We start from the raw sequence: 15,157 nt of genomic DNA, 5'->3' as shown, positions 1-15,157 counted from the left end.
TGTGCCCAGCAATACAGCATTTCTGTATTGCTGCATAGCTTTTGATGATGACATTTGGTCTGATATTAGAGGGGTCATGATTTAATAGCCTCTTTAACAAGGTATGACATCGAGTTTACTTGTCAATGCCAGTGGTACAGCTTTATTTGTGCATGTAAATTTTCTTTTGGAAAGATTCCCAGAAGTGGGCATTTGAGGTTGTGAACATCTTTCTAGTTCTTGATATATAAACCTAATCACTTCCTAAAAATCTTGTGCGAATGTGCAGAGCCACAGCAGTGTGTGGGCCACACATTTCTTACTCCTCTCACCAATATTGTATATTAGGTTTTACATTTTTCTTCCAATTGAAAAAAAAAAAGGTCTATAGTTTATGTTAGGTTCGCTCTTAGTGTTGTACATTCTATGGGTTTGGATAAATATATAATGATATGTATCCACCATTATAGTAACACAGAGAATGTTTTCACTGCCATAAAAATCCTCTGTTTGACTATTCAACCCCTACCCACACCCACCCAGCCTCTGGCAACCATAATCTTTTTACTGTCTTCATAGTCCTGCCTTTTCCAGAATGTCATATAGTTGGAATCATACATTATATAGCCTTTTCAGATTGGCTTATTTTACTTAGTAATATGCATTACGGCTCCTCCGTGTCCTTTCATGGCTTGATGCTATGATAGCTCGTTTCTTTTTAGCGCGTAATATTCCATTGTTTAGATACACCACAGTTTATTTATCCATTTGTTTACTGAAGGACATCTTGGTTGCTTCCAAGTTTTGGCAATTATGAAGAAAGCTGCAATAAACATCTATATATAGGTTTTTATGAGCCATAACTTTTCAACTCCTTTGGGTAAATACCAAGGAACATGACTGCTGGATCATATGGTAATAGCATCTTTAGTTTTGTAAGAGACTGTCAAACTGTTTCCCAAGGGGGCACCACCTTGGATGAGAGCTCCTGTTGCTCCACATCCTTGCCAGCATTTGGTACTGTCAGTGTCCTGGTTTTTAGTCATTCTAGTAAGTGTGTATGTACATCACTGTGTTTTTTTGAGCACTTCTTTACTTTCTATCACAAGATGCTCCTGACTCATCCTATATATTTCCTGCCCTAGTCCTAGAATCAATTTCTCCAAGAAGCACCAGTACCTTTTATTGGAGAATGTGCATCTTGCTTTTATCACATAACTATATCTTTAAGATCTTTCCATATAAGTATATATATTTAAAAACCTCCTCATTCTTTCTTATAGCTGCATAGTATTCCACTCCATGGTTGGACCATAATTTATTAAATTGTCTTCTATATAAGTGTGGTTCTAATCTTCTGCTATTACAAGCAATACTGCAACAAAAATCTACACATATATCATTCCATATATGTGGAATTATATCTGTAGAATAAATGTCTAGACATAGATTTGTTGGGTCAAAGGGCACTTGCACTTGTACTTTTTATACATACTGTCAAATTGCTCTCTCTATGGACTGTATCAATTTATACTCACTCAGTAATATAAAATGGTGCCCATTTCCCCACAGCTTTGTCAACACATTTGGCAAAGCTTTTGGATTTGTGCCAATCTGATGAGTGAAGAATTTTATCTCCATGCGGTATTAATTTATATTCCTTTTAAGAGTCTTCTGTATTCCCTTTTTAATCAAATGTCTGTTCATAGCCTTTGACCATTTTTCTCTTGGGTTATTTTTTATTTTGTAATGATTTACAGGAACCTGTTGAAGGATATCTGGTTGTTTCCGGTTAGGGGCTAATATGAATAAAGCTGCTATGAACATTCATGTATAGATTTTTGTATAAACACACATTTTCATTTCTCTGGGATAAATGCCAAGAAGGCAATTGCTAGGTCCTATGGTAATTGCATATTTAGTTTTATAAACAATTCCAAAACTGTTTTCCAGAGTGGCTGTACCATTTTACATTCCCAGCAGCAATGTACTTGTAATCCAGTTTCTCCACATCTTTGTCAATATTTGGTGGTGTCGCTTTTTAAAATTTTTTCCATTCTGATATGTGTATAGTGATATCTCATCATGGTTTTAACTTGTATTTCCCTGATGGCTAACGATGTTGAACATCTTTTCATGTGCTTTTTTGCCATCTGTATATCCTCTTCAGTAAACTGTCTAGTCATGTCTTATGCTCATTTTCTAAATGTTTATTTTTAACTGTAGAGTTTTGAGAGTTGTTTTTATATTCTAGAACTAGCCTTTGTAAGATATGTGACTTGCAAATATTTTCTCTTGGTCTGTAGCCTGTCTTTTCATCTTCTTAACAGGATCCTTTGCAGAGCAAAACACTTTTAATTTGACAAGATCCAATTTATCAATATTTTCCTTCTTTGGGTCGTATTTTTGGTGTCAAATTTAAGAATTCTGCCTAGTCCTAGATCCTGAAGTTTTCCTCCTATGATCCATTTTGAGTTAATTTTGTGTAAGATGTGTGGTTTCAGTCCAAGGGCTTATGTCGTTTGTTTGTTTTGCCTACAGAGGTCCAATTGCTCTGGAACCATTTATAGAAAAGGCTATCTAACTTCCTCCACTGAGTTGCTTTTGTACCTTTGTCAAAAATCGGTTGGGCATATTCATGTGGGTCTCTCCACCCTCGCCCCCCTTTTAAAGCATACTATTCACAGTGTTCTGCAGTTTCTAATAAACTTTTTGTTTTAGAATATATATAATTTTACATAAAACTTGCAAAGGTTGTACAAACAGTTCTCATATACCCCACATCCAGTTCCCCTATTAGTACCACTTACATTAGTATGGTGTATTTGTCACAATTAATGAACCATTGTCAATACATTATTATTAACTGAAATCCATACTTTTTCCAGATTCCTTAGTTTCTACCTAATGTTCTTTTTCTGTTCCTGATGAAAAGTAGCAGAAAAGGGAAATGACTTGCCCAAAGTCACCTAGTGAGTTCCTGGCATAGCAAAATCTCAAACTTGGGTCTTCAGGTCCCTGCCCACCTTAAGGATAAGTTTTAGACCCCAGGGATTCAGGCTTTGGGGCTATAAATACCTCAGGCTACCGCCAAATCCATACCCCGCCATACTCCCATCCTGCAGCACCCGCCTGCAGCCAGGCAGTCCTGGGAGGGACACGTCAGTTGATCCACATGTTTCCCTCCTCAGCAGGGTGCCTCTCCAATGCATCTCGCTGTGAGGTACAACTTTCCCATGCTGGTCCAGCTCTTCATTGATGCCGGCAGTGACCTGGATGCCACTGACAACGTAAGTGGCTGCAGAAACCATCTGGGCCCCATGGAGCCTGGCACCCTCTTGGGCTGGCAGGGCTGGACTGTGGTGTATCAGCATGGCACCAGAGCTGAAGAATTGCTTTTTTAGCTTGTAAAAAGCTATTTGAATATTTGTTAAAGGTAACTTTGTTTTATTAACCACTCTTCTCTTTTGAACATGTTGGTGGTTTTCAAGTTTTTGCCATGATATATATAACACTGCAGTAAACGTCTCCCTACATTCAACCTTTTCCTTTTGCTGTCTTTTTTCCTTAAGGAAAATTCCCAGGGAAGAGGTGATGAAGCAGTCTTGTGTAATGACAAGAGGCCTCTGAGTCCTGAAGTTGTGATCTGTTAGGAGCCTTTTTAAATCCCTATCTCCACAATCCACCTCCCAACCATATAGTCCTCCGTGCTGGCATACAGAACCACTAAGAGTAAAAAGCAATTTGGCAGGATATATCGTAGACTGTTAAAATGGTCAGTATTTGCAGGACTGAGAATTCAGCTTCGAGAAATATGCATAAAGATATTCATTGCAGTACTGTTTAGCAGTCCTTGATTTGAAAATGACCCCAAAATTTAAAAACTGAGAAGTGTTAGGTAAATTATGGTATGGATGTAGACTATTATAAAGCTATTAAAAACAGCATTTATAAGAGCTTATAATATGTGGAAAGTATTATGTTAAGTATAAAAATGAATGCAAAATGTATATATATAGGATGATCTCAAATATGTAAAACTATAAATATAATATACAGGATCATTACAGAGCTGGACTTAGGTGGGTTATCAAGTAATATTTTTTCTTTATTCTTTCCACTTTTTTGTTCTCTGCTGAGTATTATGTTCATTATTAAACCTAGTTTACTCCCTGCCTCCCATAACTTCTTAGAGAAGTTATAATCCTTTGTTAAGTTCCAGCTTGGTGTGTACCCACTCTGGTCCTGTCTTGGCTTTGAGCCTTGGCCCATCCTGTATGCCTTTCTGATCCTCCCATCCCCTTGGCTTCTTCCGCAGAGGCAGCAGACGCCCCTCCACCTTGCTGCGGAGCACGCCTGGCAGGACATAGCGGAGATGCTCCTGGTTGCGGGGATTGACTTAAACTTGAGAGATAAGGTACTTCTCTGCTCACAACCAGCCTCCCTTTCATGCTTTCATGGCTCCCTGTTTGCCAGAGACCCTGCTGAAATGCCTCCTGCTCTCAGAGTGTCAAGGCCTCCCCATCCCTATATACTAGCACAAATGCAACCTCCTCTAGGAAGACTTCCTGCCCCTTTATTACCTTCCCTGGCCTTCTCTGAGATCCCTCAGCATTTAAATCACCTGGCGGGGAGTGCGGTGGGGGAGTGGAGGAGCAGCACGTCAGCATTCCACAAACCCTTCTGAGGTAGCTACCTCCTCAGGTGGCTGGAGATCTGGGAGGTCACAGGCTCATGAAAAGAATGGCATTTGTATATGTGGCCCAGCAAGGCCAGCCCTTCAGGTGGGATGGGGAGGGTTGGGGGCGAGGAGGCAGACCAGGCCCTGAGGCTGGACCTGGGAGGGGCTCCCTGCTTTCAGCTGGGCCCCAGGGCAACTGACCACACTCCAAAAGGAGCTTCCCATTTCCCCACAGGTCCTAGGAGTGGCTGAGGCCAGCACTGTGCAGTAGGCATGGAGCAAAGGGCTGGGAGACTGAGGGGAGGTGGGCAAATAGGACACAATAAGCCCAAGCCCCATCTCTGGGCTCTTGTTTCATCCAAGAAATGGGGCTGGTAACAACTATTTCACAGGTAATGTTGGAGTTATGCAGGCTTGTGTTTCATTGTTCTAAGGCTTCCTAAATTCTAAAGAAACACAAGAGGTGGTAGCTGGAATTATTATTATTACTTTATTCTACCTATGACTTTTCCACCTCTCTTGTCATGCTCAGAAAGCCCTTCTGCTCTCCAGTGTAGACTTCTGGGAACTGCTTTCTTTGGGCAGCAGAGTTTGTAGTCGGTGCTAGATCCTTCCTGTAGAAACTGTGGCTTCCCTCCTCGCTTCTTACTTGCAGCAAGGAAAAACCGCCCTGGCAGTGGCCGCCCGCAGCAACCACGTCAGCCTGGTAGACATGATCATAAAAGCCGATCGTTTCTACAGATGGGAGAAGGTACTGACACCCTATGCTTGATCTCTCCAAGTTGGAAAGGAAGCGGCTTTGCTCGAGGTGGAACTGTTTATTCTGTTTCCAAGGGGGTAATAATCCCTGCCTTACCTACTACTAGGGTTGTTTGTGAGGGTCTGGGGATGGGGGATTATCCAAACCACACTGAAATAAGGCTGACTGAGGTCCACGCCAATGTAGAAAGACTACTGGACATGGCTGTCACTCTTGGTTGATGGATGAACACATGCATGTGTGGATAAAGAGATGGCCAGTTGCTTATAGCTCACTGCCAATCTCCAGGTGATTGGAATTGCTGCTTGGAGTATTGTATTCAGGCAACTTTCTGAGCCCAGTAGGAAAGTGTGTTGGGACTGATTAGTGATGTCTGCTGTGGAATTGGGAAAGAGTGGCTTACTAAGGGCAAATATTTGCTATTCCAGTTATCAGCAAATGGGAACGGGATGGGAAGTTTTTTGGTGTCTTTGTGGGTTGTTTTTATACACAGAAAATAATTTTTACATTTCTTCAGTTTTAAAAATTAATACTCAATTGTCTACAAATTTAGAAACTAGTTTTCCTTAAACTTTTATATTCATTTTATAAATCTTATTATTCTATTATACAACCTAGTAAATTTTAACAGTCACTTTTAAGGAAGCCTTTTGATTAATGTTTGGTCTCATGTTTAAACTTAGTTAATTAAACTACTGTAAACATTTTAAAGTAAATGAATACGTTTAATGGATTTTCTTTTCAAGCACTTCAAATGCTTCCTAAATGCTTAAATTACCCTAGTAAATCCAATAAATTAAACCTATAAAGTGAACTTCAAATGTCTTAGACATTTTAATGTTTACTGACTTACAACTCTCAAATAAAAAATCACTATTCCAAAGTCAGTTGATGAATAATAAATTTCACTGGGAATCATAAGATATTCTCTTTCACTGACACGCTAGATTCTCATAAGCATTACAACTCCTTTGCAACAGAGGCTCCTAAATGTAACCCCAAGATATTACTACCAAGGGTTTGATGAAGTGATTCATCTCTGTGATTAATTCTAAGCCACCTCACTCTTTAAAAGTTCTCAACAGTAAGGCAGAGGCACAGTTAGAATCATGAATTCTGCCTCCCTACCCCCAGGCCAATTCAACGAATCTCTGGCCTGGAGACCAAGCATCAGTAGTTCTTAAAGCTCTCAGAGGACCCCAATGTACCAGTGGACCTGAGAACACTGCTCTAGGGAAACGGTTTTTACCACCCAGGTGAGAGCCAAGCTCCTAGGTTACCACCTCACAGGTGACTGGCCAGACACTGTTGACCAAGATGTAAAATACAGACACCAGGGTGATTTTTCTCACTGTGAGCTTTTTAACAATCAGAACTCTTCATTCACTTACTTTAGGCTTTTGTGGGTTTAATTTATGCTATTGCTTTTGTAACCTCTCATTTTGTCATCCGTTTTGCATAGAAAGAATTCTATAATAGCACCCTTCACTCCTTATTGAGACTCAGCAAGTCCAGTGCCTGGTTCTTGGCTTGCTTGGTTTTAGCCACAGCTGCTGAGTCATTCTGTTGACCAAAACTTTAATGTAAGAATACAAGGAAAAAAGAGAAATTGGGAAGCCTTTCTGGAAGAGGTGGCATTTGGGTGGTCTTTTGACTATGGCAATGGGGTTGAGGGACAAGGAGGTGAGAGAAATTCTGGATGGAGGAACAGTGTGAATGGCTTAGGTTCCAGAGGTCAAGGCAAGGCATAGAGGCCAGAGTAGTGGACAGTAAGCTCTAGATCCATAATGATGCCAGTCCCAGTTCCCAGTCCAGGATCATAAGGGAGAACCTGGCAGGGATTTCCCCCAGATGGCCGATGCACTGTGGGGATCTGCCCCACAGGACCACCTCTCCTGCAGGGACCCTGGTGACCCCTCTAGGAAAAGCTTGACCTTTAAGCAGGACCATCGGCAGGAAACAGAGCAGTTCCGCTCTGTGCTGTGGCGACTGGCCTCCAGGTACCTGCAGCCTCATGAATGGAAGAAGCTCGCGTATTGCTGGGAGTTCACTGAGGCCCATGTCCACGCCATCGAGCAACAGTGGACAGGTACCACCTTGCCTTGGCACCCCGGAGCAACCAGTGGGCAGAGGGGTGGGGACACTTGAGATGTATTCAGTTTTCTGTGCTTCTGGGGAAAAAGCCTGTGCAACCCCAGCCTAGCCACACAAAGGCACATGCCATTTCCAACACACGGAGTGCTTTTTCACTCCTCTAGGCCTTTGCACCGGCTATGCCTTCTGCCTTTCCCTCCCCCATTGGTCTGTGAACTTCATATTCTTCATGAATCATCCGGAGCTGGCATGCATCATTCAAACATGAAACTAAGGCATTCCCAGTAAAAAGAAAGGAATCGCTGTCGTCACTATAATTTAACATCTATTTGGAAAATTTGGCCCTGGTACTAAGGCACAAAACAGAAATAGAAATAAGGAGTATAAATATTGGAAAGGAAGAGAGAAATTTATTAATTTCAGATGCTATAATTATATACACAGGAAGTCTAAAATCAACAGAAAACTTAGATTAAAATAATTCAAGAAAATGGCTAAACATATGATAAAATATACAAATATATGTACACAGTGTTCCTATGTATCAATAAGTGGGCAAAATATACAGAGATATTTTTTAAAAAGATATTCCATTTATGACATGTGTGTTTCTAAAAAGATATGAATAACATGAGTAAAACAATAAAAATTAGGTGAACCATAAGACTTGGGTAAGCAGAATGACATTTCGTATTCTTAGCTAGAAAAGTGTCATGTAGATATTGATTTTTCCCAAATTAGACTAAAACTTTGATCCAGTTTTAATCAAATGAATATAGGAGGTTTTTGAAACTTGGCTAAAAGATTCTACAGTTTACCTGAAAGAATAAATAGGAAATATATAAATAAATATTCTGGGGGGGAAAAAAAAGTGAAGAGAGTCTAACTCAACCAGACTCAACTATTTATATAACTACAATAATAGACACAAAATATGCAAACCAATTAGTGGAATAGAGCAGGGGGTGAAAAGTGAACTCTATTTTAAATAAGAACTTCCGTAGACAATAAAGGAGCACTGATAAATTACGGGGCTGGGGGCAAGGGCTAGTGAATAAATGGGTCAGATGAAACTGCCACACCGAGAACAGCACCATGAGAAAGTGCCTGCTGAGGGCCAGAAAGTCAGAGGACACAGTGAAAAGACTGACTTGGATCCTATGGCTGTGCCCATCAGTGCCTGAGTGTGTGTATGTGCATGCGTGTGTGTGTGAGTGTGTGTGCGTGTGTCCCCAGCTGGGACAGCAGGCCTAGTCACAGAGTTTAATAAAAAGTTAACCCCACCACTGGCACTGAGGTGTGGGCACTTATTTTCCAAACATGGTTGTTCACTGGAATCACTTGGGAAGCTTCCACGCCACTCAGTACCTAGGCTGCACCCAGACCCAACCAAGTACTTTGGAATCGCTGGGAGTGGAGGTGTCATTTATATTCTAAAGCTTCCTAGGTGTTCCCGATGAGTACTTATGGCTGAGAAACACTGGTGCAGAAGAAAGGACATGGCCAGCTCTGTCTCTGACTAAGCCATCTTCTCATCTGTAGGCTAGGGCCACTAACATGCAAGGCACAGATCGTGAGCAGCCAGAGATAAAACGTACAATCATGTGCATTGTGGTATCACAAGAATGAGTGCGTTATCTCTCTCTCTTAAGAGTGACACTAACAGTATGCATGGTAGACTGGGGCGGGGGAAGTTCAAGAGTCCCCAATACAAAATCCGTACCCTGCCCCCATCTGAGTCTGCTCCTCCTCTCTCATCTCTGTGCTGAGCTCTGCTAGAGCACAGAGAAGGGCTTGGTGTTTAGGAGGCAGTACAGGGTGTAATAGACACGTTCTTGGGCCTGGCTCATGCTAAGTGGGCCAGGTTGGCTTCTTCTCCCTCTCTCTTTTTCCTTCATGGTCCTCAGGCACCAAGAGCTACCGGGAGCATGGCCACCGGATGCTGCTCATCTGGCTGCATGGCATGGCTACAACCAGTGAGAACCCCAGCAAAGCGCTCTTCGAGGGCCTTGTGGCCATTGGCAGGAGGGACCTGGCTGGTAAGAGCATCTCCTGCATAGCTCCTGCTCAGGGCAGCGCTGGGCCCCAGGGTCAGAGCTGCATGGCCCCACTGGAATGTGTCAGGGCTTTCCAAGGGCTGCTCAAACCACAGGCTGTGGCGCTGGACCTGAACCTTCCAAATTCCTGGTCCTCACCCTGCCTCTTTATAGAGCTCACGTGGAGCCTTGGGCAAGTCATGGTGCCTCCCAGCCCTGGTTTTCCCCTCTGTGCAATGAGGATGTTGGCCCAGATGATCCTTAAGACATTCACAGCCCTAAAGCCACCGACACTACAGTCTCTTCCTCTTCAGCCCTCTATACTTTGTTTTTTCTAGTTTGGAATAAGCCTGGAACAGCCTGCAGAGGTCTTTTTCATAAACATTAAGACATATGGGCCAGAATGGCTTAATATGAGTTGAACCAGTCAGATCTGGTCAAATAAAATTTTTGAAGCCATCACAACCTTTGGATCCTAGCTATTAAACAAACAGAATGTAATAAGATTTTGGAAAAGGGCAAAATCATTTTTTTTTTCAATCCCCAAAGCTTGGTTAGGAATTCAGGGCATCTCATCAGACAGGCAGGATAAAAGGTTCCAGTACTAATTCCTCATTAAAAACAAGGTCAGCTCATGGACAAAGCCTTAAATACCATAATGTCCATTAGCGAGGAGCTTTATAAAATGTCACAGGATGAGGTATTAGGCAGTCACCAATAGTAGTGAAGGCTATACTGGTCATGTGGCAACCAGAATAAACATTGATAGCATGTTACTGAGGGCAAAAGGGAAAGCCCCTGGCATGGTGGCTATTCCACAGCTGCCACAGGCAGAGTAAGAAAACAGAGTCATTTCAGAGTGGAGGAATTAGGTATGACTTTTTTCTTTTTCCAAAATATTCTTAAATATTATTGTTGCTGCTTTTAACACAAATATGGCAGCCTATTAAAACCTAAAACTAGACTTATGCAGCAGAACTTAGGCAGCATGAGGCAATAGGAATCTTGTCTTTTGCAGAAAGCATCAGGAAGAAAGCAAATGCTGATCCGAGTGCCCCCAGGAGGTGCACAGCCATGTAACTGGAGGGGCTGGACCTTCAGGAGCATGGGACCTCAGACTGGGGACCATTGAACAGATGACCACCATTTAAGGGCTTAAAAAAAAATCACTGTTATCAGATCTCTAGCTGCTTCTTACTGAAACACATAGTCATGCAGGGCCAGCAGGCAAATGTTTGTAATCTTTTTCACAAGGATTGGTCCAGGGCCTTGTCTCAAGTTTTGCAGGTAATCCTTTCCCACAGGTATTTTCCTTCACATCTCTCAGCTTACTTTCATCTCCATCATCTCCTCGGAGCCTCACAGCAGTCCCCAGGTGCAAGGGGCGTCTTTTCGGAGAGAACGTGGGCTCACAGTGGCTAAGAAGCTAATTAGGTGGTGAGGTCAGGTGTCAAATCCAGCATTCTTGTCTCCCTTACCTGGCGAAGGGCTCCATCCATCACTTACAAAATGGATGGCCCTTAACTCACTCACTGGCTTTTGGAATGCTGTGCTTACTCCACAGCTGTTTCTGTTCCCAAGTGTATTTGTATACTTTGACAGTTCCAGGAGGCACACACTCATTTTTCCCTCGTTTTATAATTTTTTAAGCTTGAAAACTTATTTTGAAATCATTTCACTTACAAAAAAGTTGCAGAAATAGTAATTTCCAAATACTCTTCGCAATACAGCTTCCCCAAATATTAACATCTTACATAACCACAGTATAATTTCCAAGACCAGGAAATAAACACTGATTCAGTACTATTAGTTTATCTTCAGGCCTTATTCAAATTTTTTCATTTGAGCTATTCATGTTCTTTTTCTGGACCAGAATCCAGTCCAGGGTCACACCTTGCATTTAGCTGTCATTTTCTTCATATTTAATAGTTCCATACAAAGGCTCACCTCTGTGGAGCAGCACTATCCAACAGAACTTTCTGCAATGATGGGAATATTCTGGATCTGTGCTATGCAATATGTTTGCCACCAGCCTGTGGCTGTTGAGCACTTGAAATGCGGCTAGTGTGACTGAGGAACTGAGTTTTAAATTTTATTTAATTTTAATTACTTGAAATTTAAATAGGCACTTGTGGCAAGTGGCAACCATATTGGATGGTGCAGCTGGTCTGAAGCTTTGCTTTTAGGTGCCAGGCAAGCACAGGTTATTGCGCAGCTCAGCCACACCAGCAGGAGAGTGTGGTTTCAGGGAAATGTAACTCAGGAAGCTTCACAGTTTCACAGCATGTGGAGAACTGTCTGTTCAGGAACCCTGAAAGTTCTGCCTGAAAGCTGTTTCTGTCTAATTTGAGCTCTCTTGCATGTGGCAAAGCTGGCTGTAGCCAGCCAAGGAGCCCATATCTTAGAAAAACTTCACAAAGTTACCCATTGGGCCTGAGTCCTGGGAAGGCGATAGAGTAAAAACTGAGCTGAAAGGGGCTTCAGCTATCACACATGGCTGGTGGGATTCACAACAGTACAATCCTCTGAAAGGGAATTTGGCATTATCTACCAAAATTACAAATACATTTACCCATTGACCCAGCAATCCCATCTCTAGGAGTTTATCCAACAGATAAACCTGCAAACATTATTCTAACACTAATGCAAGTTAATATAAGGGAAACTGCCGTGGAAAGGGAATTCTGTCCTATCTACTATTTTTTTAACTTAAAAAATAATTCTATTAATAAAAAAATACCTACACCTAACTAAAATTTATGGAAAGAAAAAGCTTTGAAATCAGCCCATTTTGTAGTCAGTAACTTGATGATCTGAGAGGTGTGTCTTGCCTGAGGTCTCACAGTTCACAGGATTCAGACCCCTGCCCAGCACGCAGCCTCATGGCCATGTGGCACCCTTACTCTGCAAGTGCTGTGTTGAGGTGGAAAACCCTCCTCTTCCATCTCTTCCATTTGGGAAAGGTATTTTGTACCACAGGGGACTTAGATCATTTATCTGGATGAATTTTGCACAATGAATTTTGTATTTTTTTCAAGACAAAAAAGGAAGTTCTTAAATAAAATCGACATGTTGAAATATCTCTCGCAAATTCAATACTCGTTTCTTTCGTTTGGGTGTTCTATGGCAAACTTTCAAATCAGACAAGCTGTTGTGGATTGGTTCTATGTAACCACAACCGCTCAAATTCACCACCAGTAGTCAATATTTACTTCATGCCAGGCAATCTGCCGGGAGCTAGGGACGAGAGCTGAGTAGCCCATAGTTCTTGTCCTCTGGAAGCTTGTGGTCTGGGGTGGCCGGGGGAGTAGGGGCTGGATATCAATAATGTAATATAATGCAGTTGGTGCTGTAACAGGTGTATGCAGAGAACTATGAGATTTATTCTTCCTCGAAGAAGGTAAAGGAGAGGAAGGTTAGAAGATAGAAATGGGCAAAGCATGTTCCAAGCAAAAAGCAGTCTATACAGTGGTACATTCTGTTAGGGGAATGGTGTGGCTGGAACACAGGAAGCTGGAAGGAGGAGAAGTGAGCTAAAGGGGCAGGCGGGCTGTGAGGAGCCCGATGTGCAGAGGGCCTGGCCACCTCGGCTCTCTATGAGACTATTCCAATGGGCACTACTAGCTCGAGAGAGCTCCCTACCCAGTCAGCTGGTGCTTGGTTGGGCCTGCATCACAACTCAACATCTCCCTCTGTCCAATCCATTTCCCTTCTACAAGTTTTCTTCCTTCGATCCTTAATAAATATCTTGCACCCAAAGTTTTATCTTAGCATCTGCTTCAGCCTGAGACATGGGAGTTGAGGAAAAGGAATGGGGGTCCAAGATGGCTGTGTTTCTAGTTGGGGAATCTGAGGAACAGTGATGCTGAGAACCGAGATGATAGCGTTTAGGAGAGAAGGGGCAGATTTGGGCAGGGGGGACATGGGTATGGCTTTTGCCAGTAGAGTATGGGGTGCCTGTAGAAGACTGGCCAGCACTCAAAATCAGTCAGGGCTGGAAATGGCAGTCATTGGGGTATAGAGCCCGGGAATAGTTAACGCTGTTAGAGGTCATGGCTCACACAGGGAGACTTTGAAAAGTGCGGGCAGTCCATAAGTCATTACTGCACCGGCTGAGGCGAAGGCTTCTGACCATATGTGGCATGTGTGACAAGGCCCTGCCCATAGGAGCTCCCTGATTGTTAGGAAGTCAAGACACACACAGTGAAACTATGGCAGCCTCAATGCTAATTTAAAAACAGCAAGCCCTGCCTTCATGGTTTATCACATGCTTCCATGACTCATGACAGTTGTCAAGTCACAGGCAGTCAGAGAGGACACTGTAATCTTCAGAGACAGATCACTGGCTTTAGGGATGGTCAGACCTAACTTGGCATTCCAGCTCTGCCCCTTACTGTGTGATGCCAAGTGGTGAGTCTCTCGATCTCTCGTCGTCTCTGTGACCGCACCTGTAGTCAGTTTAACCAGGGTTGTGGTAGGGATGAAATCTGAAAAAGTATGGCCAACTCAATATTCTGAAAACTTAGAGGGAATGAAGCATCAACGCTGATTTTGTCTAAATTGTACCTCAGAGAAACCAAATAGTTGATGAGAGAAGGGTGGGGGTGGAGTGTGTATGTGTGTTTTAATCAGCTAACTCCAGTTAATAAATGCAGAATGATAAAAATTAAGAGTACTGTCACTGTTCTGTAACCCCTAATGAAATGATGCTTCTGTGCAATGATCAGCAGTGGCAGCAAAACCATCAGGGGAATTTTCCAATGACTAGATCAGACTGACAACACAACCTACTGACCAGTTTTAAAAACTTAGAGACAAATAGACATCACGTGTCTCCAAAAGTTACCCAATGGAATGCACACAGCTCTACCTATGAAGCATTTCTGCCAAAAAGATTAAGTCCAAAGCTGATCAAGCCTCTAGATGTAACTACCAGTTCATGGGAAATACCAGGGACAGAGAAACAAGTTAAAGCACACCACATGGCTGCAATCGGCCAAATCCAGACTAGTGAATTCTATAGGACAAATGAGCCTGTTTCCTCAACAAATAAATGGCAAGAAAAAAATAAGAGGGAGGAGGAACTTGTACTTTAAGAGATTTAGGAGATATTTCAATCACATGCAAAATATGAACTTTGGGAGCCAATTACAACATCAATCATAAAAAGACAAATGGGAACATTGACTAGATATTAGATAATATAAAGGAATTTTTAAGTGTGATCCTGGCATTATGGTTATTTTATCTCTTGAAGGTACATACTGAAGTACTTACAGATGAGATATGGTATCAGAAATTGCTTTAAAGTAATCCAGTGATGAGATGAGTATTGTGGAAGAAGTGAGGGTGGGGTAAGAGATGATATAAAACTCTCCATGAGTTGATCATTTTTGAAGCTGGGTGATGGGGACATAGTTTTCTCTGCTTTATGTGTGTTTCGAATTTTGCACTGACGGGGAAAAAAGAAGACATCAAAAGTACCTGGCACATAGTATCTCAATAAAAGGTAGCTATTGTTTTTTAATAATGAGCAAATTGCACTTTAGAGAGATTAAGTAACTTACCTAAAGTCATACCAAATTGGCAAATGACATGATCTGCTTT

General features: G+C 42.2%; 1 protein-coding gene across 1 annotated transcript in view; it reads left to right on the top strand.

Moving 5' to 3' along the window:
• ANKDD1A (ankyrin repeat and death domain containing 1A) overlaps positions 1-13,187 on the top strand; it is a 39,284-nt gene extending 26,097 nt beyond the window's left edge. Inside the window, exons 10-15 of the mRNA XM_039865297.1 lie at positions 3,171-3,269; positions 4,298-4,396; positions 5,316-5,411; positions 7,305-7,509; positions 9,422-9,553; positions 10,569-13,187. Of these exons, the coding sequence (XP_039721231.1) occupies positions 3,171-3,269; positions 4,298-4,396; positions 5,316-5,411; positions 7,305-7,509; positions 9,422-9,553; positions 10,569-10,630 (693 nt within the window). The 3' untranslated portion in view covers positions 10,631-13,187. The remainder of the gene's footprint in view (positions 1-3,170; positions 3,270-4,297; positions 4,397-5,315; positions 5,412-7,304; positions 7,510-9,421; positions 9,554-10,568) is intronic.
• The last annotated feature ends 1,970 nt before the right edge of the window (positions 13,188-15,157 follow it).

This window comes from Pteropus medius, unplaced genomic scaffold (assembly GCF_902729225.1).
Source record: "Pteropus medius unplaced genomic scaffold, Ma_sr-lr_union100, whole genome shotgun sequence".
Lineage (NCBI taxonomy): Eukaryota > Metazoa > Chordata > Mammalia > Chiroptera > Pteropodidae > Pteropus > Pteropus medius.
The sequence above is the reverse complement of the archived record's forward strand: the minus strand, read 5'-3'. Positions and strand labels throughout refer to the sequence as shown.